The 24,306-nt window shown below is 43.8% G+C and overlaps 1 protein-coding gene across 2 annotated transcripts in view; it reads left to right on the top strand.

The window, feature by feature from the left end:
- The window catches only part of LOC115168402 (nuclear pore membrane glycoprotein 210), a 51,862-nt gene extending 27,807 nt beyond the window's left edge, over positions 1-24,055 (top strand). For both annotated transcript variants that reach the window (XM_029723646.1, XM_029723645.1), the window contains exons 25-40: positions 20-82; positions 2,613-2,792; positions 2,896-2,976; positions 3,122-3,253; positions 3,591-3,749; positions 4,336-4,427; positions 4,633-4,807; positions 9,804-9,970; positions 13,510-13,730; positions 14,167-14,303; positions 17,760-18,000; positions 18,554-18,804; positions 18,996-19,200; positions 19,654-19,773; positions 20,278-20,352; positions 21,855-24,055. In XM_029723646.1, the coding sequence (XP_029579506.1) occupies positions 20-82; positions 2,613-2,792; positions 2,896-2,976; positions 3,122-3,253; positions 3,591-3,749; positions 4,336-4,427; positions 4,633-4,807; positions 9,804-9,970; positions 13,510-13,730; positions 14,167-14,303; positions 17,760-18,000; positions 18,554-18,804; positions 18,996-19,200; positions 19,654-19,773; positions 20,278-20,352; positions 21,855-21,952 (2,397 nt within the window). In that variant the 3' untranslated portion in view covers positions 21,953-24,055. The remainder of the gene's footprint in view (positions 1-19; positions 83-2,612; positions 2,793-2,895; positions 2,977-3,121; positions 3,254-3,590; positions 3,750-4,335; positions 4,428-4,632; positions 4,808-9,803; positions 9,971-13,509; positions 13,731-14,166; positions 14,304-17,759; positions 18,001-18,553; positions 18,805-18,995; positions 19,201-19,653; positions 19,774-20,277; positions 20,353-21,854) is intronic.
- Positions 24,056-24,306: the final 251 nt, after the last annotated feature.

Genomic DNA, 24,306 nt, shown 5'->3' with positions numbered 1-24,306 from the left:
TTTGTTTCGGTATTTCTAGGTCTTTCCACCATTCAAACTGATCCCCAGGAAAATGACTCTGATAATCGGAGCAATGATCCAGGTAAATTGGATTCTACAGCTATATGGACTATTGTGAGAAAACCCTGGCCTCTGCAAAACCCTTATGTCTGTATCATTTCCAGTTGTGAAGATGATTTGAATCTCCATACAGTGGGGGGGAAGTATTTGATCCCCTGCTGATTTTGTACGTTGGCCCACTTACAAAGAAAGGATCAGTCTATAATTTTAATGGTAGGTTTATATGAACGGTGAGAGACAGAATAACAACAAAAATATTGAGAAAAACGCATGTCAAAAATGTTATAAATTGATTTGCATTATAATGAGGGAAATAAGTATTTGACCCCCTCTCAATCAGAAAGATTTCTGGCTCGCAGGTGTCTTTTATACAGGTAACGAGCTGAGATTAGGAGCACACTCTTAAAGGGAGTGCTCCTAATCTCAGCTTGTTACCTGTAAAAAAGACACCTGTCCACAGAAGCAATCAATCAATCAGATTCCAAACTCTCCACCATGGCCAAGACCAAAGAGCTCTCCAAGGATGTCAGGGACAAGATTGTAGACCTACACAAGGCTGGAATGGGCTACAAGACCATCGCCAAGCAGCTTGGTGAGAAGGTGACAACATTTGGTGCGATTATTCGCAAATGGAAGAAACACAAAAGAACTGTCAATATCCCTCGGCCTTGGGCTCCATGCAAGATCTCACCTTGTGGACTTGCAATGATCATGAGAACGGTGAGGAATCAGCCCAGAACTACACGGGAGGATCTTGTCAATGATCTCAAGGCAGCTGGGACCATAGTCACCAAGAAAACATTTGGTAACACACTACGCCGTGAAGGACTGAAATCCTGCAGCGCCCGCAAGGTCCCCCTGCTCAAGAATATATATACATGCCCGTCTGAAGTCTGCCAATGAACATCTGAATGATTCAGAGGACAACTGGTGAAAGTGTTGTGGTCAGATGAGACAAAAATGGAGCTCTTTGGCATCAACTCAACTTGCCGTGTTTGGAGGAGGAGGAATGCTGCCTATGACCCCAAGAACACCATCCCCACCGTCAAACATGGAGGTGGAAACATTATGCTTTGGGGGTGTTTTTCTGCTAAGGAGACAGGACAACTTCACCTCATAATTTGACGGGGCCATGTACTGTCAAATCTTGGGTGAGAACCTCCTTCCCTCAGCCAGGGCATTGAAAATGGGTCGTGGATGGGTATTCCAGCATGACAATGACCCAAAACACACGGCTAAGGCAACAAAGGAGTGGCTCAAGAAGAAGCACATTAAGGTCCTGGAGTGGCCTAGCCAGTCTCCAGACCTTAATCCCATAGAAAATCTGTGGAGGGAGCTGAAGGTTCGAGTTGCCAAACGTCAGCCTCAACCTTAATGACTTGGAGAAGATCTGCAAAGAGGAGTGGGACAAAATCCCTCCTGAGATGTGTGCAAACCTGGTGGCCAACTACAAGAAAGGTCTGACCTCTGTGATTGCCAACAAGGGTTTTGCCACCAAGTACTAAGTCATGTTTTGCAAAGGGGTCAAATACTTATTTCCCTCATTAAAATGCAAATCCTTTTATAACATTTTTGACATGCGTTTTTCTGGATTTTTTGTTGTTATTCTGTCTCACTGTTCAAATAAACCTACCATTAAAATTATAGACTGATCATTTCTTTGTAAGTGGGCAAACGTACAAAATCAGCAGGGGATCAAATACTGTTTTCCCCCCACTGTATGCTTTCGAATAGGTCTTTCCAGCTTACCTGTTGGAACAAATGCTAATTTGTCTTCCTGTCATTTGTGAAGCTCTCCAAATGCCAGTTAATTGCTGAACATTAAGTCATAGTAAATATACACTGAGTATACAAAACATTAGGAACTGCTCTTTCCATTAGACTGACCAGGTGAATCCAGGTGAAAGCTATGATCCTTTATTGATTCCCTGGTTAAATCCACAGTGTAGATGAAGGGGAGGAGACAGGTTAAAGAAGGACTTTTAAGCCTTCAGACAATTGAGTCATGGATTGTGGATAGGTGTCATTCAGGGTGAATGGGCAAGACAAAATATTTAAATGCCTTTGAACAGGGTATGGTGGTAGATGCTAGGTTTGTGTCAAGAACTGCAATGCTGCTGGGTTTTTCATGTTCAACAGTTTCCCGTGTGTATCAAGAATGGCCAACCACCCAAAGGACATCCAGCCAACTTGACACAACTGTGGGAAGCATTGGAGTCAACATGGGCCAGCATCCCTGTGGAACACTTTCAACACCTTGTAGAGTCCATGCCTGACGAATTGAGGCAAAACTCAGTATTAGGAAGGTGTTCCTAATGTTTGGTATACTCAAACCCTGTGAGTGACATGTTGATTTAATCTCCAATTCTCCAGTGTTGATTATTCTAACAGACCATGGAGGATTTGATTGACTTGAGCAATTTAAAGACCTCACATTGACTAGAGTTAATGAACACGCTGTCGGTATTCTCAAGGCCAGTCATGTGAAACGGATAGTCTGCATATTTATGGCACACACACACCACCCCTTACCTCATCTCTCCATGTTGTAGATCACATCCGAGGGTGGCCCACAGCCCCAGTCCAACATCCTCTTCTCCATGGCCAATGAGGAGATAGCGTCTGTTAACGGCATAGGTCACGTCAGGGGCGTCGCCATTGGCAACGTCACCGTGACAGGACTGGTTCAAGCTGTCGATGCCGAGACTGGGAAACTTGTTGTTGTCTCTCAGGTAAAATACCTGTACATCATCAGCTGAAACACAATGTGTGTTTTAATCCTGTTTTTCACCAATTGAAAGCGATGTAATTCTATGCTGTGTTTTCTATGAACAGGATCAAGTAGAGGTTGAAGTTGTGCAGTTGAGGGCCATTCGCATCCAAGCCCCTATCACCAGAATGAAGACTGGGACACAGGTGACGCATGATAAATTAACTGTAATCTCAAATTGTCTCTGACAGTGTCCACAGGACATTCTTCAATCCAAGAAAGATGCATGACATTGTGAATATTAAGACTTGTGACCTGCTCTGAGTTGACTCATCCTATCCCTTCACCTAGATGCCTGTATATGTCATAGGGCTCAGCAGCAGTCAGACCCCCTTCTCATTTGGGAACGCCCTGCCTGGCCTCACCTTCCATTGGACCACCACCAAGAGAGACATCCTGGAACTCCAATCACGACACGCCGAGGTGGGAACCACTTTTTCATCTAGAGTTTTTCTCCTTGATGAGTGGCAAAGGGCCGCTGAAGATATATTTGGGTCCACAAGCACCATCGTTTTCAACTGAATCCACAAGAAGCCTTAAATGGTGTAATGGGAAATTGTTACAATTATACTGGTATGATTACAGTTATAGATGAGTCAGATAAGACGTCTTTGTTTTGAGCTCCTCTCATTCTTCTGTATCAGAGTGACTGACTGAATTAGGACAAAATGTTGTTCCACCTTCACTAGAGAAACAACATCTGATATTTCTAACTCTATTTCTGCTTTCATTCACTGATAAAACCTCCGTCTCTGTTCAGGCCTCCGTCCAGCTCCAACCGGAGCATAACTTTGCGATGAGTGTGACAGGGAAGACTAAAGGAAGGACCGGCCTCAAGGTGGTCCTAAAGGTCACTGACACCAAGGCTGGACAACTGGAGGGAAATCTACTGGAGCTTATTGATGAACTCCAGATGCAGGTACTATACTTATGCAGATACCTATAATATACCAGAGGAAGTTGGATACCAAGTCCGGCATACTGCTGGTTCTTTTCTCCGTGGTACTTATTTGACGGATTTGGCCAGAGATCCCAATCTCCTGTTAGCCTAGGTCAGGGGAAGAATTCAAGTCAGCAGTACTGCTAGCTAAGAGGTCCGGATTTAGGGTTCAGCCCAGGACACAGCATTGTGATGGATCACTCTGTGTAGCTGGATCACACCGTTTCAGAAATATATGACACGGCTCATGTATTTCTGGTTTGGTTTATAGTGCTTGTTTATGGACCTCCGCTTGTCCTTGCGTTCCCTTCCACCTAAAAACAAACTGAAAGTGAACCAACATTGCAAGAGAAAACAACATGCTGAGAAGTCTGAGTCATTGAAGCTCTGAATATGGTCCTTGAGTCTCTCTGTGGTAGTTAACTTTGTAAAGTAATAAGAAGGACAGATGAGTCGTGCATCCTGCTTCAAACTGCATTATACTATGTCGTGTCACGAAAACCCAAACATCAAAGGATGCGTAAAAACCTCTGTTTATTACTCTCAACTCTTCCCTTTGATCAAGGTTTATGACAAGCTGCACATGCTTAACCCAGCCATGGAGGCTAAGGACATACTGATGGCTCCCAACTCTGGGCTCAAACTCCAGACCAACAGGTAATGTTAGAGGGGCCTACCAACACCCCTTTGTCTTAACCTAAGACACTTTGAACACTACACATGAACTCTTAGGTTCCATCTCAAATGACACCATATCCTTTATAGTGCTCTACTCTTGACTATTAAAACAACCGTTTGAGTCGTCTCCAGAAGATACAGGTCTACTAACTCTGGTGTCTTCTCCCATGGTGTGTGTAAACAGGGACGGTGTAGGTTCTCTGTCCTACCGGGTGCTGGAATGTCCCAACCAGGCTACCATTGTCCAAGTGGATGAGAAGGGCCTCCTGTCCTCTGGCTCTCTCACTGGCTCCTCCTCCCTGCTGCTGACCTCACAGGAGACTTTCGGTGTCAATCAAACACTGGTCCTCGCAGTGAAGGTGAGACCCAGTGGCTCCTTACTTCAATTCTATGAATCTTTGTTGTCCCTACGGCAAATAAACACAGTGCAAGGAATGAGAAATAACACCGTACACTATAATCCACGAATAGATCAATGGAAAGGGGATACCTAGTCAGTTGTACAACTGAATGCATTCAACTGACATTCGTACATGTAAAGTTGTCTTTCACAATTTTTGGATTAAGTTGGCTTTATTTAGTTTAAAGAACTTCAAGGGTCCCTAACCAGGGTCCCTGCTCATCTGCGTGAACGTGCCTTAGGCATGCAGCAAGGAGGCATGAGGACTGCAGATGTGGCCAGGGCAATAAATTGCAATGTCCGTACTGTGAGACGCCTAAGACAGCGCTACAGGGAGACAGGCCGGACAGCTGATCGTCCTCGCAGTGGCAGACCACGTGTAACAACACCTGCACAGGATTGGTACATCTGAACATCACACCTGCGGGACAGGTACAGGATGGCAACTACCAAAGTTACACCAGGAACGCACAATCCTTCCATTAGTGCTCAGACTGTCCACAATAGGCTGAGAGTGGCTGGACTGAGGGCTTGTAGGCCTGTTGTAAGGTCCTCACCTGACATCACCGGCAACAATGTCGCCTATGGGCACAAACCCACCGTCGCTGGACCAGACAGGACTGGCAAAAAGTGCTCTTCACTGACGAGTCATGGTTTTGTCTCACCAGGGGTGATGGTCGGATTCGCGTTTATCGTTGAAGGAATGAGCGTTACACCGAGGCCTGTACTCTGGAGCGGGATCGATTTGGAGGTGGAGGGTCCGTCATGGTCTGGAGTGGTGTGTCACAGCATCAGCGGACTGAGCTTGTTGTCATTGCATGCAATCTCAATGCTGTGTGTTACAGGGAAGACATCCTCCTCCCTCGTGTGGTACCGTTCCTGCAGGCTCTACTTGACATGACCCTCCAGCATGACAATGCCACCAGCCATACTGCAAGTTCTGTGCGTGATTTCCTGCAAGACCGGAATGTCAGTGTTCTGCCATGGCCAGCGAAGAGCCCGGATCTCAATCCCATTGAGCACATCTGGGACCTGTTGGATCGGAGGGTGAGGGCTAGGGCCATTCCCCCCAGGAATGTCCAGGAACTTGCAGGTGCCTTGGTGGAAGAGTGGGGTAACATCTCACAGCAAGAACTGGCAAATCTGATGCTGTCCATGAGGAGGAGATGCACTGCAGTACTTAATGTAGCTGGTGGCCACATCAGATACTGACTGTTACTTTTGATTTTGACCCCCCCCCTTTGTTCAGGGACACATTATTCCATTTGTGTTAGTCACGTCTGTGGAACTTGTTCAGTTTGTCTGTTGTTGAATCTTATGTTCATACAAATATTTACACATGTTTTCTGAAAATAAAACGCAGTTGACAGAGGTTTTTTTTGCTGAGTTTATAAATGTTGACGCTGTTGTCTTCATGGCATTATTAAGTCATTACAAATGGCATCACATTTTTAGACTATTAAACAAGAGATGGAGTGCTTTGTATTTGACTTATCATTGGTCTAAGCGTATTCTCTTACATTGCTGTCTATAGCTAGGTTTCCATCCAATTGGAGACAGATTTTCATGCATACAGTTGAAGTCGGAAGTTCGCATACACCTTAGCCAAATACATTTAAACTCAGTTTCACAATTCTTGACATTTAATCCTAGTAAAAAATCTGTGTTTTAGGTCAGTTAGGATCACCACTTTATTTTAAGAATGTGAAATGTCAGAAAAATAGTGGAATGATTTATTTCAGCTTTTATTTCTTTCATCGCATTCCCAGTGGGTCAGAAGTTTACATACACTCAATTAGTATTTGGTAGCATTTCCTTTAAATTGTTTAGCTTGGATCAAACGTTTCGGGTAGCCTTCCACAAGCTTCCCACAATAAGTTAGGTGAATTTTGGCCCATTCCTCCTGACAGAGCTGGTGTAACTGAGTCAGGTTTGTAGGCCTCCTTGCTCGCACATGCTTTTTCAGTTCTGCCCACAAGTTTTGTAGAAGGTTGAGGTCAGGGCTTGTGATGGCCACTCCAATACCTTGACTTTGTTGTCCTTAAGCCATTTTGCCACAACTTTGGAAGTATGCTTGGGGTCATTGTCCATTTGGAAGACCCATTTAACTTCCTGACTGATGTCTTTGGATGTTGCTTCAATATATACACAATTCTTTCTTCCACATGATGCCATCTATTTTGTGAAGTGAACCAGTCCCTCCTGCAGCAAAGCACCCCCACATGAGGCTGCCACCCCCGTGCTTCACGGTTGGGATGGTGTTCTTTGGCTTGCAAGCGTCCCCCTTTTTCCTCCAAACATAACGATGGTCATTATGGCCAAACAGTTCTACTTTTGTTTCATCAGACCAGAGGACATTTCTCCAATAAGTATGATCTTTGTCTGCATTTGCAAACCATAGTCTGGCTTTTTTATGGAGGTTTTGGAGCAGTGGCTTCTTCCTTGCTGAGCGGCCTTTTAGGTTATGTTGATATAGTACTCGTTTTACTGTGGATATAGATATGTTTGTACTTGTTTCCTCCAGCATCTTCACAAAGTCCTTTGCTGTTGTTCTGGGATTGATTTGCACTTTTCGCACCAAAGCACGTTCATCTCTAGGAGACAGAACATGTCTCCTTCCTGAGCGGTTTGACGGCTGCGTGGTCCCATGGTGTTTATACCTGTGTACTTTTGTTTGTACATGTTACGCAAGCCTCTTGGAGGGAACGCAACACCCCGCTACACTCAACTCCCCGTGGAGTGAAAGAGGTATGTGATTGTAGGTGCGGGTAAGGATGACATAGAATATTAGTTTACTGGGAATTTATTTCCTTAACACGGTAATGTGGGGAAAAAAGGCTGGACGGAACCAAAGAAAGTTAGTCATCTCTCCTACCTACCCAACCTTACCACCTGGCGCGCAAACCAAACTACAGGGGGTGGTCCACCCAAGTCTTACTTAGTATGTAGTCTGTCTATGCACACTATGGGTATATGTATGCCCGCAGGCCTCTTGCCTAAGCACTCACAAGGTGCCTTACCCTTCCCCCTGGGAACAAAAACAGAATAATTACTAACATAAAGTGAACAATTTCAATAATCAAAAACACAGTCCTTGACAAACATACCTCAGCAGGACTGGCTACAAAATACTTTACAAAACCTGTCTCTGAGCAACAACCAACACAGGACATCAAAGAAGCTCTCTCTCCTAACAAAGGAACACTGGCTTTTGTCCAGCTGGAGAAGGAGTTTGTAATTGCAGACAGCTGTACCTGACGAGAGGGCGGGGTCAGCTCCAATCGTTGATGGGGCCGACCAATCAGCTGCTTGGGGGATCCAGGAAGCCATCCTGAAAATATATACATACAAACCCACAACATAGAAACTGTGGAACGTAACAGTACAGATGAACATGGTACCTTCAGCCGTTTGGAAATTTCTCCCAAGGATGAACCAGACTTGTGGAGGTCTACAATTTTTTTCTGAGGTCTTGGCTGATTTCTTTTGATTTTCCCATGATGTCAAGCAAAGAGGCACTGAGTTTGAAGGTAGGCCTTGAAATACATCCACAGGTACACCTCCAATTGACTCAAATGATGTCAATTAGCCTATCAGAAGCTTCTAAAGCCATGACATAATTTTCTGGAATTTTCCAAGCTGTTTAAAGAGTCAACATAGTCTGACCCACTGGAATTGTGATACAGTGAATTATAAGTGAAATAATCTGTCTGTAAACAATTGTTGGAAAAATTACATGTGTCATGCACAAAGTAGATGTCCTAACCGACTTGCCAAAACTATAGGTTGTTAACAAGAAATTTGTGGAGTGGTTTAAAGATGAGTTTTAATGACTCCAACATAAGTGTATGTAAACTTCCGACTTAAACTGTACAAAAATGTGCATATGGTTTTTATGCAGATTTTCCCATGAGAGATGTTTCCATCAAATTGACTGGTTCAAATTGCATTTTATTGGTCACATACACATGGTTAGCAGATGTTATTGGGAGTGTCGCAATATGTTGCAGATAAAAGGCTAAGTATGATGACTTAGTGTACCGAAAAATACCTTTTGCTGTTAAATTCCCATGTACCGAATAAAACAAGTTAAAATATTGCGTTATATAGCGAGTGTGCGCTCTAGCCAACAGCGCTATCTAGAGAGCACATATAGCCTACATAAGATTATTAGTATGGACAAACTGCAGCCAGCACCGATTATCACGTCCCCAGAATAAGAGCATCGATATTTATTGGAAAGGAGCATCAAGCTCATCACCATGTACTTTCACCTCCTTGTGAAGTTTATAACTTATTTCATCTGTAGCCTAATGAACTGCATGGTTTCCTGAGTCGTAGTGGGAGGACTACACTACATGCCATTGTGTGACTCCAAGTTTACTTCGATACAGTGGCGGTTCTAGACCATTTCAACTGGGGGGGCAAGCTGGGGCCAGTTGTAATGTTAGAGGGGCCAGTTACATTAGACATTGTTGTCATATCGTTTTGCATGTGGTACGATACTGTTGTGTTCCGCCTAAAGCCGTCCCTCTAGAAAATGTGTGGGTTAAATTAGTGTTCCGCGTTGCCACTGTCTAATAACGGATGTAAAAAAAAGAACGATAGCAAAAATGTGTTATGTAAAAATTATTTCATACTCCACATTTAGGGGGGCCACAAGGAGGTCCAGAATTGTTACAGGGGCACTGCCCCCCCCACAACCCCCCAGAACCGCTAGTGCTTTGATATAATGGTTATTCTATCAATATTTGCCCATAAAAGCTTTTCCACCGACATTTCTCGCAAATGTCATTTTACCAAATAAAAAATATCTCAACGTTTCTAGCTTATTTTGTTTTCTCGACATTTGGAAAGTTTGCCAAAATATTTTTTCCATCAGGCCTGTAATAAATAAAAATATCCAACCTGTACTTTACTGGCATAAAGGTTTGCTCCTTTCTGGGGTTTTCCAGGTGGTTCCAGTGTCGTACCTGCGTTTCAGCACCAGTCCAATTCTACACAGAGACAGCCTCTCTGCTATTCCTCTGGGCATGGTCCTTACTTTCACTGTTCACCTCCATGCTAACACCGGAGAGGTCCTTCACAGTCACAACTCCCTGCTCACGTTCACCACCAACAGGTAAGTTCACACTTGTTAGTTCTGGTTAATTATGGTTGCTTTCTGTGCATTTCCCTAAAGGTATTCATTTTCAGGTTACAAAGGACCCTACAATAATACTATTTTGTGCAGATTTGAAAGTCAAATGAATTGACCACTTAATAAAGTTAACTTGTACTTGAGATATGAAGGTACAGGATTCAGAATGTGTACTAATTGGGGAAGAAAATGCAAACAGGAAGGGGAAAAGCAGCAAGGCAGACAATTAAGATGGGATGGTAGGGTTCAAGGGCTGTTACCTGTGTTGACCAAGGCTGTGGAGCCATCATTTTGTCATCATGAGCTGGAAAAGTAGTGCCAAAGCTGCTCTCGGAGGGATCTGTTGGCGCAAACTCTTCCATCTTTCCTCAAACTAATGTCTCTCCATTGCCTTTACCAGTGGAACAGAACATTTTAATTTAACACTTAAATCTCTCAGAATGCATTTATTCAATCAGTTCTTGTAGCCCCTCAGCAAAGTAAACATTGTAAATAGTGACTCCCTGCCTAGTATTGATTTTCAGAATTACATTCTAATGCTCTGTATGGGGTGTACTTTTTATGATATTGACCCGTACCGGACATTGAGATGTGTAGAAGTGGAAACACTGGGATTCGTCTGTGTTTTGCTGTTTGAGTACAACACAAAGTATGTCTGTGTGATTGTGACTGCACGTTGCACAGCCACAGTCTGTTTATCCGAATGCTGCAGCAGTACAACTACAGTAAACGAGTGCACCATGACACCCACAAGAGTCTAAGCCGGGGGAGGGGGGAGATGCTACTGAACTATATGGCATTGTTTTAAAGTCATACCAAGGATCATTTTGCTATTAGATTTTGAATTTTAAGACACCTTGAAGTATCAAAAAAGATATACAAAAGTTATTTGATGACATAATTTTAGGCCTTGCTGCTATTAGCCAATACAAACGCATTGAATAACAGATAGTTTCCCCCCCCCCCCAAATAAAAAAAAATCCAAAGAAAGGTTGTTCTGAAGTGTCTGTCCTATCTGAGAGGCAGAAGACAGATCAGGAAACATATATTATTTTTCTCCATGTATTTAATCCCTTATTTTTGGCACTAAACAGTCTCCATATATTCAGACGAGTCTTGTGAGGCCTGTTGATGTCCTAGAGCAAAACAACTGACGTGTTTGTGAGAGTCTCACCTTTCCACAGAGGGGTTATTTTAGTGTGTAGTCCAAACTGTTTTGACACTACAGACAGAAGTTGGCAGATTGTCTGCACCGACTTCAGACGAGTCCCAAGACGCTTGGAGGTCTTAGCATCTTTCCATAGATGGGTCATAATAATTTGTAGGCCAAACAGTTGGCACGCTACAGACGATTTTGTGAGAAGACTGATTTTTGGGACGTCTCATGGGTCTGACGAGCACCGCTCTAGCTCTGTCACCTTTCACCACTGATGCAGAAGTGTTACATAGGCGGATGCATCCAATGCAGATATCTCTAGCTTAAACTGACAGATTGTTATGGGGTTGTTTTTATTGTGCTAATTAGATTTCTGCGGCGGCTTGGACATCGACCATAGTTTTTAAAAAAAAAGCCAACACCTCTCTCCCAAAGTTCACAACATTAATTTAGCTGGCTGATACTTAGCAAGATGGTGCCGGCAGACATGGCAGCTCTGCTTCTAGCTCCTAAGCAACTTTGCAGTATTGTTTTTTTGCGTGTTATTTATTACATTATTAGCCCAGTACGCTTTTTGTGTTACTACATAAGTAATAACTTTTGGATATCAGAGGGGCGGTAACCAGCATTAGGACCAGGATTACTACTTTCCCGAATTGAATCCTTTGTTCACACACCCCCAGGGCAATTGAACTTATCCCAGAGGCTGCTCCAAGACGCCGGCTTTGAAGAGGTATTCGGAGTGGACTTCTAGTCTGACTCAGGAGGCGTGCACACCATCCACCGCTTCAGAGTATATTACTCGCTAATGTTCAGTCCCAGGACAAATAAATTAGACGAGCTCAGGGCGAGGATCTCCTTCCAGAGAGACATCAGGGACAGTAACATACTCTGTTTCACAGAATCATGGCTCTCTCCAGATATACTGTCCCCATCCATACAGCCAGCTGGGTTCTCAGTACATTGCATACAAGAATGAAGGGCGGTGGTGTATGTTTCATGATTAAGTACTCATGGTGTGATTATGATATCTTATAGAAACTCAAGTCATTTTGTTCACCTGACCTAGAATACCGCGCAATCAAATGCCCGACCGTATTACCTCCCAAGAGAATTCTCTTTGGTTATAGTCACAGCCATGGATATTCCCCCTCAAGCCGATACCACTATGGCCGTCAAACAACTGCATTGGTCTATTCAATGCTGGTCTGACAAATCGGAATCCTTGCTTCAAGATTGTTTTGATCACACGGACTGGGATATATTCCGGGATATGTTCACGTATAATAACATGGATGTATACATGGACACGGTGACTGAGTTTATCAGGAAGTGTATAGGGGATGTTGTCCCCACTGTGAATATTAAAATCTACCCAGACCAGAAATTGACGATCTGAAATGGTCCACCCACACAGACGGTGTGGTGAATAAGGCGCAACAGTGCCTCTTCAACTTCAGGAGGCTGAATAACTTTGGCTTGGCCCCTAAGACCTCACAAACTTTTACAGATGCACAATTGAAAGAATCCTGTCGGGCTGTATCACCGCCTGGTACGGCAACTGCACCGCCCGCAACCGCAGGACTCTCCAGAAGGTGGTGCGGTCTGCCCACCGCAAGCTGGGGCCAGGAGACTGAAAAACAGTTTCTATCTCAAGGACATCAGACTGTTAAATAGCCATCACTAGCCTGCTACCACCCGGTTACTCAACCCTGCACCTTAGAGGCTGCTGCTCTATATACATAGACATGGAATCACTGGTCACTTTAATAACGTTTATGTACTGCTTTACTCATTTCATATGTATGTACTCTATTTTATTCTACTGTATTTTAGTCAATGCCACTCCGAAATTGCTTGTCCTACTATTTACTTTTCTTATTTCCAGTATTTGACTTTTAGATTTCTGTGTATTGTTGTGAATTGTTAGATATTGCTGCACTGTTGGAGCTAGGAACACAAGCATTTCTCTACACCCGTTATAACATCTTCTAAATGTATGTATGTGATCAATAAAATTAGATTTGATTCCCATTTCAGAGTGAGTTGTTTCCACCTGAGCTAAAGAATAGGTGAGGGTGAAGAGGGGAGGCTGTGCTGCTCAGCCCTGCTAGGGACTCCCTCATTCGCTTGCACAATAAATTGATTGCATTATTTTGTTCTCAAAGTGCTGACTGACTATAGAAGAGATGTGTCCAAATAAGAGTAAGTAAGATGGTGGGGTAATAAGGGGCTCTGACTGTGATTGGGGCCCTATAGGGCCACAGGAGAGTCACTTCTGGTCTTGTGTCCAGGCAGAGGTAGTTGATTACTGGTTATACCAACCAAACTCATGTTGACCATTCGATCTCCTGTCTGTCTGTAGGGACGACCTGGTGCAGGTTGGCCGAGGCCCATGTAACAACAGTCTGACTGTGCGGACGGTCAACGTCGGGCTCACCCTGCTGGCCGTGTGGGACGAGGAGAATACGGGGATGGCTGACTACCTGGCGCTGCCAGTCCAGCATGCTATCCACCCAGAGGACGCCACGATGCTGGTGGTGGGAGATGTGGTTTGCCTGAGTGCCCAGCACCTCAGCCCCCAAGGTGAGACGTCAGAGAGAGGTTAATGTGGTGTTGTAAAATAACATGCACTGTTACTAGTAGTACAACCAAGGTGCATGAAATGACGGAGGCTTATCTACGAAAGATGTTCAGACTATTTTGGATTGAAATGTATGTTTCATTGGATCGATTGGTTCTTTTGATATTGCATCTTTATTATGTTAATGAGATAATGATAATTTTTGCAATTTACTTTGTTTATGTAGTTCTGAATGCAGTCGTTTTTCTGCAGCTTTTTTTCTAGCTTTTTTTCAAAGCTAGAAATAAGAATGTTTATTGGAGGTTTGCAAACATTACCATTGTCAGCCCTGAGTGAAGCAGTGTGAACTATAAGACAGTCTTTTAAATGAAGTGTGAATATTCTAGTTGGGAGCGTTGAGCTTTGTGTAATGTATCAGCTCTTGTCTCTTCCCTACAGGTGTACTGGGTACCTGGAGCTCATCATCCACTGGCGTGCTGCAGGTGGACTCTAAAACGGGCGTGGGCGTGGCCAGAGATGCAGGCACCGCCACTGTCTACTATGAGATCACTGGCCTGCTGAAGACCTACAGAGAGGTACTATACTTGTTTTATACATTAGCTATGGAGGTAAGGTGATATCTCCATCAAATCTGACACCATGCGGATGCATCACAAACACTTATCTCATCACCATCATGATCGCAAAGACAGCTTTGTGTAAGGTAGCCTAGTGGTTAGAGTGTTGGGCCAGGTAGACTAGTGGTTAGAGCGTTGGGCCAGTATCCGAAAGGTTGCTAGATCGAGTCCCCGAGCTGACAAGGTAAAAAAAAAACACTGTTCTCCAGGCGCCGAAGACGTGGATGTCGATTAAGACAGTCCCCTGCACCTCTCTGATTCAGAAGGGTTGAGATAAATGCGGAAGACACATTTCAGTTGAATGCATTCAATTGTACAACTGACTAGGTATCCCTCTTTCCCTTTCCCACTAGTGTAGATGTTGTGTAATGTGTGTGATGCCCCTCCCCTTATGTGGCGATTCTCTGCAGAGCAACATGACGCAGGCAGCATGGTAAGGATTCATTACTAGCCCAGCCTTCCTCTCTGAGATTGAGCTCTCTCTCTCACACAAACACATAGAGAGAGAGAGTCTGTCTGTCTCTTCCAGGCAGCTCCCTCCTTCTGGCTACTACAGGCCTTTTGTGCATTTACATATGAATCTTTCCCAATTAGCAGGGAGTGAAGGGCTGAGGAGGATCCGTGTGGATTAGATGGATGCTATCTGGTTGAGTAGATAACTCGGTAATGACATTTTAAAGGAGAATGACTCTGCATGGAGATGTTAACAGATACCATGTTGCTGTACTGAACACTGAAATGAATATACACAGCTGTTCACTTGCGTAGCTGGAATTGGCCTATATGGATAGGGCTAAATTGAAATGTTTCTTACAGACCATATGAAAAGCATGGTAGGAATTAAAAGGGAACAGTTTGGAGATTATGGAAAATTATTAGACAGTAGAGGACCAAAGTGTGCACCAGTTCCTAAGTAATTTCAATGCACTTTTATGACTCGAAGTCTATAAGGTGCTTTTATGAGTCCTAGCTCTGCCATTGGGGAACTCCAGCAAGCACACTTATAGTTTTTTGGTTTGGAATACAACCCCTGCATCCCTGCCATCACACAATGTTTTTTTACTCAATTTAAAAACAGACCATTTATAAATCACAATCTGGGTCAGGTGGGCATCATTTGAAATCCTATTCATGATTAGCTAAGTTAAAAAATATAGTCTTAGTGTTAGGCTTTTACAAGGCAATTCGGAGAAACAGATCGTCATTTTGGTGCACATAGGAGCTGTGACTCCATTCAGGTGCGTGTTCCACTGCAAATTTTCTTCACAATGGACAAATAGGCTCATTCTGTTCAGAACAACCCAGGGTATGTCATCTTGTAACTGTACATCAAACGTAGTGATCATAAGCGTTGACACATTTGGACTCGCGGGTGTTTGGCTTTTGAATGACATCAAAGTGTGATTTACTGTATTAGAATCCTCTACGTCTCATCTTTCAAAATATACTGCTCAAAAAAATAAAGGGAACACTTAAACAACACATCCTAGATCTGAATGAAAGAAATAATCTTATTAAATACATTTTTCTTTACATAGTTGAATGTGCTGACAACAAAATCACACAAAAATAATCAATGGAAATCCAATTTATCAACCTATGGAGGTCTGGATTTGGAGTCACACTAAAAATTAAAGTGGAAAACCACACTACAGGCTGATCCAACTTTGATGCAATGTCCTTAAAACAAGTCAAAATGAGTCTCAGTAGTGTGTGTGGCCTCCACGTGCCTGTATGACCTCCCTACAACGCCTGGGCATGCTCCTGATGAGGTGGCGGATGGTCTCCTGAGGGATCTCCTCCCAGACCTGGACTAAAGCATCCGCCAACTCCTGGACAGTCTGTGGTGCAACATGGCGTTGGTGGATGGAGTGAGACATGATGTCCCAGATGTGCTCAATTGGATTCAGGTCTGGGGAACGGGCGGGCCAGTCCATAGCATCAATGCCTTCCTCTTGCAGGAACTGCTGACACACTCCAGCCACATGAGGTCTAGCATTGTCTTGCATTAGGAGGAACCCAGGGCCAACCGCACCAGCATATGGTCTCACAAGGGGTCTGAGGATCTCATCTCGGTACCTAATGGCAGTCAGGCTACCTCTGGCGAGCACATTGGAGGGCTGTGCGGCCCCCCCAAAGAAATGCCACCCCACACCATGACTGACCCACTGCCAAACCGGTCATGCTGGAGGATGTTTCAGGCAGCAGAACATTCTCCACGGCATCTCCAGACTCTGTCACGTCTGTCACGTGCTCAGTGTGAACCTGCTTTCATCTGTGAAGAGCACAGGGCGCCAGTGGCGAATTTGCCAATCTTGGTGTTCTCTGGCAAATGCCAAACGCCCTGCACGGTGTTGGGCTGTAAGCACAACCCCCACCTGTGGACGTCGGGCCCTCATACCACCCTCATGGAGTCTGTTTCTGACCGTTTGAGCAGACACGTGCACATTTGTGGCCTGCTGGAGGTCATTTTGCTGGGCTCTGGCAGTGCTTCTCCTGCTCCTCCTTGCACAAAGGCGGAGGTAGCGGTCCTGCTGCTGGGTTGTTGCCCTCCTACGGCCTCCTCCACGTCTCCTGATGTACTGGCCTGTCTCCTGGTAGCGCCTCCACTACGCTGACAGACACAGCAAACCTTCTTGCCACAGCTCGCATTGATGTGCCATCCTGGATGAGCTGCACTACCTGAGCCACTTGTGTGGGTTGTAGACTCCATCTCATGCTACCACTAGAGTGAAAGCACCGCCAGCATTCAAAAGTGACCAAAACATCAGCCAGGAAGCATAGGAACTGAGAAGTGGTCTGTGGTCCCCACCTGCAGAACCACTCCTTTATTGGGGGTGTCTTGCTAATTGCCTATAATTTCTACCTGTTGTCTATTCCATTTGCACAACAGCATGTGAAACTTATTGTCAATCAGTGTTGCTTCCTAAGTGGACAGTTTGATTTTACAGAAGTGTAATTGACTTGGAGTTACATTGTGTTGTTTAAGTGTTCCCTTTATTTTTTTGAGCAGTGTATATCGAGTCCTCTTCAGTTACAGCAACCCTCACTCAGACAACAACAAATGTGCAAAAGTTGCCCAACTAGCTTGAGGGATGGGAGCAACCTGTTGTGCGTGGTGGTCAAGTTCAGAACAGCTGTCACTCAAAACCCATACAGTGCTGTGAGGTGCAGAGCCTGAGCTCTGTCATGTATAGCATGTTACTGTACAGTCATTGCGTTCCAATTTAGCAATTGATCAGTGTTCAAATCTGCCATTTTCTACCAGTATACTGGTACGAGTGTAAAGGTCCACATCACAGGATAGGTGAGGCAACTCCTGGAATCGCTTTTACCAGCCCTGTTCCTTTGTCATTGCATTGAGATGCACCCCAAGAGATGCCAGTGTTGTGCCTCCCTGTGTGTTTGTGCCAGGTAGTGGTGGAGGGACCCACCAGGACAGCGGTGAGGGGGGACAAGGACACCAGGGTGCTGCTCACCACCAGAGAGGGAGGGAACAACCTCATAGGGTCCTGTTCCTCGGTCCAGACTGCGTCTATCGCCCTGCTGCACCCAGAGACCTCCGTCAGCTGCCTTCTGAGCTTCACCAGTGACGCTGTCGAGTTCTCCGCACACAACGTCTACCTCACAAACACCAGCTTCGATCCCAGCACCGGTAGGACCTGTTAAGGCTCAAGAATGATGTGGGAAATGTTGGCCAATATGTTCACTGGATGGTCTTTGCTCTAAGTTTCAGTTTACTTATGTATAATGGATATGACCTTCACATCATTAACCGTCCATTAGATCCAATGAAAATGCATGCAGGGATTTACTAAACCCACAGTGGGCCAGCTTGTGTGTGTGTGTGTGTGGAGTGCACCAGGGGCTGTTGTGGCAAAGAGGGCAAGAAAGTAGTGTTTACGAGGGAATAATCAATACCTGTAACTCTCATGAAATGAATTCACTGAAGGCCATAAACCGTGTAGGGATAATATAGTCAGCTGAATGGGCTCCCTTTCTCCAAACGGCTGATAGCGGGGGTAGGCCTAATTGTGTTAGCATCTGGGAACGTGTTGTGGTTGTAGAGGACAAGCATACTCTTTAAAAAGTAAGCATCCATGAACATTGAAGTCTTGAAATGAGACTGTTGACGTCACTTTCTCTTTAGACCCTTAGACTTGTGCACACATTAGACTGGTTTGTAATTCTATATCTCCTCCTTCCAGGCTTCTACTCCTGCTCTCTGACATTGCAGCCTCTGAGTGACCAGCAGACCCGGGTGCTGAGCCTGTCCATGACCAGCCTGTTGGTGAGGGCTGGGGTGAAGGGCAGTGCTTTCTCTGGGAAGCAGGTCTGTGCCAGGCTGCCTGTGGAGACCGGCCTGTATTCTGACCAGACAGAGCTGCTGCTCAGCAACCTGCAGCCCAGCGCAGAGCTCACCGTCTACGGCCCCGCCTCAGCACTCGACAGCCTGAAGGTCTGGATGTCAATCAACTTTCATATAAAGTACCTTTGACATGGGTCTCATCACACTTTAGAGAAGGAGATAAAAATGGAGAAGGGAAATGAATGATGATGGACAATGAGGGATGTAAAACATTTGGCACTGGATGTTAATTCTCTATAACCCCGCTGATTCACCCACCATCTCCTCCTCCTGTCCGTTAGGTATCGTCCAGTTCTCTGTCCATCTCGGTTCAGGAGAGAGAGGTGTCTAACGGCTTCCCCAGTTTCTTGAAGTACATGGTCAGTACCATGGACCCCCAGGCTGCAGCCTCCGCCTCCGTCTCCATAACCAGCTCATCCACTGGCCACACCCTCGTCATCCCAGTCACCCTCATCCACGTGGCTGACCCCAGCACCACCATGCAAGGTCAGCAACGTCATCTCTGAGTGGAACAGGGCTGAAGATATATTAATGGTTTAATGCTGTGATGGTGCAGGGTAGCAAGATGCGGTGTAGTAGGGGAAAGTATCTACACACTATTACACTTCCCAAACGTTTGAGACTTGGGGAAACCTTTCTTTAAAATGTTCAGGTCCGTCATCTCATCTTAGAGCTGTATTATTACTGCATCAGTAGGAAAGCAGGAGACTGCAGTGTGAACCCTGCATCTTCTGACCAGCCATCCATAAAGCCATTAGGTGTTAATTGGCTGGAGAAATGGAGCACATTAGGATTTCTCTGCAGCGCCAACTAGCACCATACCATTGTGTCGTTGTTGTATCAAAACATTCAACAGGGATTCTGCTTTACAAAGAACAAGTTCATAACGGCTAGAAGGTCCTAGTCTCACCCACCCCTCTGTCCTCCTCCACTCTCCAGCTGCTGCTCCCGTGGTTAACATGGAGGGAGCCCATTTCCTGCAGGGCTTCATAGACTCCTACCAGATGATGTTCTTCACCATTTTCACTCTACTGACTGGCACGGCCATCATCATCATCGGTGAGTTGCCACTTCCCCCACAAGGCTGGCCACCTCTTTACTGTGTCAGCAGGTCTGCATTATAAGTCGATACAATGAAATCATGGGGCTGGGCGATATAGCCAAAATGTCATATCAGATCTCATTTTTGACGGTATTGCAGTATTTTATGGTAGTTTATGTTTCTGAATAATACAAGTTTGAAATATATTGAGTAGTGTATGACCCTAGGATGACAGCGCATTAAAACCAAATCATTTGTTATCTGCGTTGTGATTTGTTTTATACTCATCCAAACTAGGACAAAACTGACGAAGTAGTCCAGTAGAACGTATTTAGCACTGTGTGAAAATATTGTTATAGATTATAAAAATCCATACCAGTATGTGGATCCAAACTGGTATCTTAAAATACGATATATCACCCAGCCCTAGGCGGGGAATGTGAATTTCTTGATGATACTGCAGATCTTCAGGAACCATTTGACCGTCTAACATGTGATGTTAATGCTCTCTTCCCATCAAGTGTGTCATGCACTGTTTTCTGAGAAGGACTTAGCACCTCACCCAGCCTTCATTCAGAGAACACCGCCCCCTTCAGGTAGAGACCTGTCATTTTTTACAATATGTCTTGTAAATAGTTTATTGTACTTGTACATTGGTAATAAAAAACAAAGTATAATTTTAATTAACTAGGCAAGTCAGTTAGGAACAAATTCTTATTTTCAATGACGGCCTAGTGGGTTAACTGCCTTGTTCAGGGGCGGAACGACAGATTTTTACCTTGTCAGCTCAGGGATTCGATCTTGCAACCTTTCGGTTACTAGTCCAACACTCTAACCACTAGGCTACCTGCCGCCCCTAACATGCATTCAAATAGAATCAGTAGGAAACCGAGCACACAAGGGGTACAACATAACTAATAACTCATTCGTTCATTTCAGGAGTCTTTTTGCCAACTTTTTTCTCCATATACATTCCAATGAATCGAAGTAATTAAACATTTATTTCTGAAAAACAAAGCAAAGGCTGGGTTTTTATGCATTTTTATGAATATAAAATTTACCCAAAATAAGTAGAACTTTCAATAGAAATGTAATGTTCTTATCTTCCATTATTATACCGAAAGTTACATTATCTTTAGTAAACTGGGATATGGGAAAGATTTTTCTAACCAGTCATATCACTCCAGAATTTTTCTATAAGCACAAAGGAAAAACAAATGGTGTTTCAATTTCTGTCACAAAATAGTTATTGTAATCAAACTTGAATCTATGCCAAAGGAATTCTCCCGTAGAATATATATTTTTAAATTTCACCTTTTATTTAACCAGGTAAGCTAGTTGAGAACAAGTTCTCATTGACAACTGTGACCTGGCCAAGATAAAGCAAAGCAGTGCGACTCAAACAACAACACAGATTTACACATGGAATAAACAAGCGCACAGTCAATAACACAATAGGAAAGAAGTTTATATACAGTGTGTGCAAATGGCGTGAGGAGGTAAGGCAATAAATAGGCCATAGTAGCGAAGTAATTACAATTTAGCAGACCTGACTGCCCCTGACAGCACAAAAACATTCTGTGGCAGACTGCAATAGCATTGAATAGTCCCCGCGATATGCAACTGTTCAGGGAAGTCAGGAACCATTAAATATTTTGAAGTGCAATTCCTTCGCTTTAGGCGGTACAGGAAAAAAACAAGTAATTACTACCAAATTTCTTAATGGGCTTAGTATAAATTTGTGATGGAATTTCTGCTGAATGGTATAGGAAATAACTCGTTAAAGAGATGACGGATTACTTTGTTTGGCAACTTACCCGCTTTTAAATAGTGTTTGCTTCAATTTACAGTTTTCTAATAGGCTCTATACCTCTGCAACACAATTTAATGGAGAGAGTGGTAGCTGCAGTACATTTACATTTTATTTCATCTGTGTTTAGCAATCTTGTTTTGCTCATTTGGTTAATAGCTGCTTGGAGACATTGATTACAGCTGTTCATTGCTCTCATATAGTCTCTGTTCCACTGAAGGTGCTTGAGTTTCACTACTGCTCAACAAAAGAATTGCCAGCTGTGCTTCACTCACACCTCTGTTTCAGGTTTCACCTCAAACTCCTTCGTCCACAAGATGACCTCCCCGGACCCAATGAGCAGCCACAAACCACGACTCTTCTCCCCAGACTATTATTCCCGGTAGAGATCCCATTAGTACCCACGCCAGCCTCTGACATCTCCGGATTTAACTCTACGTGGGATTGGGAAGTGGTGCTTTTGTCACTCAGGAGAATGTCAGAGGATCTTACTGTTTTAGTTCTGTCAGATGTATGGTGTTCAGAAGTATGTGTGGTTTGTTTAAATAGGGGCAAACTCAGTCTCATTTTCACTTAGTCATGTGACTGACAATTTTTCTTAAATGCAAGTAGGGATTTTGTAGAGTGAGTAGGGCTGTGTGTGTCCGTCCTCTCATACGTGACCCATAAGTGGTCTCCATATTTGTTAAAGGTGAACGGAGGAGTTTGCTCCTCTTTGTTACGCAACTCATCTATAAAATGTCTGGCACAACAGGCAAAATGGATTTTTACCACTTAACACATATTTAAGGATTCCTCTTCTATAAATGGAGTCTCATTTCATACAAGCCCATTTTGTGTTTCCTCCCCTCGATTACCTCTGACCTTTTTAAAAAGGAGGCAAGGAGAGGACACAAACCTTCCTGCCCCCACTGCAACAAGATTCGCAGGTCACAGATCGGCCTGATCAGCAATCTCTGGACCCATGGCCAACCAGACAGCATGGTACATTATACATGGTCTGATTTAAAAAAATATATATAAATTGTACTTGATTTTAGACTAATACTTTATTTTGAGAAGCTGCAATAGTGAACTGATGTATACTGCCATTTCGCTTTGCACATGTTGTAGTTCTGCTTTTTAAATACAGTATGTATTTCTGCCGTGAAGATCTGTATTGTTAATCAATGTTTTTTAACTCAGGAATTTGACAAACTACACTCCTGGATGGCCTAGTTGTCAGCTACTGTTAACACAAAGATGTCTATTTCAATCAAGGGTATGTCTAAATATTGATTTTGTGAAGTATGACCACTGACTCCATTTATTGTTAAGAGAGAGTGAGCTCTATCTATCTGTGTTCAAAATCAGGATATGGTCAGCCAGAGCATTCACTTTGTTGACGTTATTGTTTTGTAACTGTTTTATTTAACAATTTCTAAATACTTTGGTCAGTACAGTACTTATTGAGCCTAAAGACGGGCATCTCTTCTGTCAATCACAAATGTGAACCATCTTTCAGTTTTTCACTATACAATCCTTTCGGTACCTGAGCAACCAAAGTTAACTGGCAATGTTATTGTAAATGACCTGTGTATCAAGAGGTATGTTTGTATTCGCTGAAGGACTTGAAGCTTCAAGCTCTGACTGCACGTCATTGTTTGGCAGAATAATCACTATTATATTTAGAGAAAGAAAGCTGTGGATCTTTTAAGGAGATTTATGTTGAATGCTTTAATGTGCAGACAGAGTATAATGATCCCCTGCTTGATGGTTCCAACGTTCCTATGTTTTGGAATTTGAAGCGTCCTGTCTTACTCTTATCTCCGTTGCACTGACAGCATAAATACCAGAATTACCATCCGCCTTGAGTGATTGTGAGATCAAATATCATTACTGAATAATATAACATTTTTACTTTTCAAATGCCTCGATTTAACAAGGGGTATATTCATTACACTGATTCTGTTCTGTTGCAAGACATTTTGCAACAAACAGTTTACACCAAACACTTGAGTTTTGTTCTTAAACGGAAGTTGTAGTTCAGTTGTCTCTTTTCAAAGAAAATAAGAGGCTGCAAGGAACCCATTCCACTTTAGAGCACGAAATAATTGATCGTTTATAGATGTGCAGCTTGTGCCAACAGACTATTCAGATTGGAATGGCAACGTGTGGAAACGATACAATTACAATGAACTACAACTTCTGTTTAAGAACCCAACAGCTTTTATGTCACGTTGAAGAGCGTTTGGAATAAACAGTTTGTTGCAAAACATTTTGTAACACCATTGGCATAATGAATACACCCCTGTGGTTATGGCTTGTCTCTTGATTGGAATTAATTTCACCCCGCTGGGAGAACAGAACATGTGTACATGGGTGTCTAGCTAGAATCACATCGATTGGAACAGAGGCTACTGTATACTTAAGGCATTCAACAATTGCAGCCCATTCCTCTGTGGTGGTGTGTTTGGGAATGAATAAATACCATATCCCTTCTGATACAAGATTGTTTCCCCATTCATTTCCTTCCTGTGTTTGCGATGTAGGAGCAGGTCCTATGCGCATCACAGTTAACTGCTTTCCCATCTGTCCCTAAGCCGAGTGATACTTTCACACACCACGCTCCCTCCACCCGCTCCGCCACAGACAGGGGATTAGGGGAGTGTCATCCTCTCAGGGTCTCTGGAGACATGTTAAAGGTCTGGGACTGCTGATTAAACACCTCTTGTCCTCCCGCCTGCCTGCGTCAGTGGAC

Source organism: Salmo trutta, chromosome 30, assembly GCF_901001165.1.
Source record: "Salmo trutta chromosome 30, fSalTru1.1, whole genome shotgun sequence".
NCBI classification, from domain to species: domain Eukaryota; kingdom Metazoa; phylum Chordata; class Actinopteri; order Salmoniformes; family Salmonidae; genus Salmo; species Salmo trutta.
The sequence above is the reverse complement of the archived record's forward strand: the minus strand, read 5'-3'. Positions and strand labels throughout refer to the sequence as shown.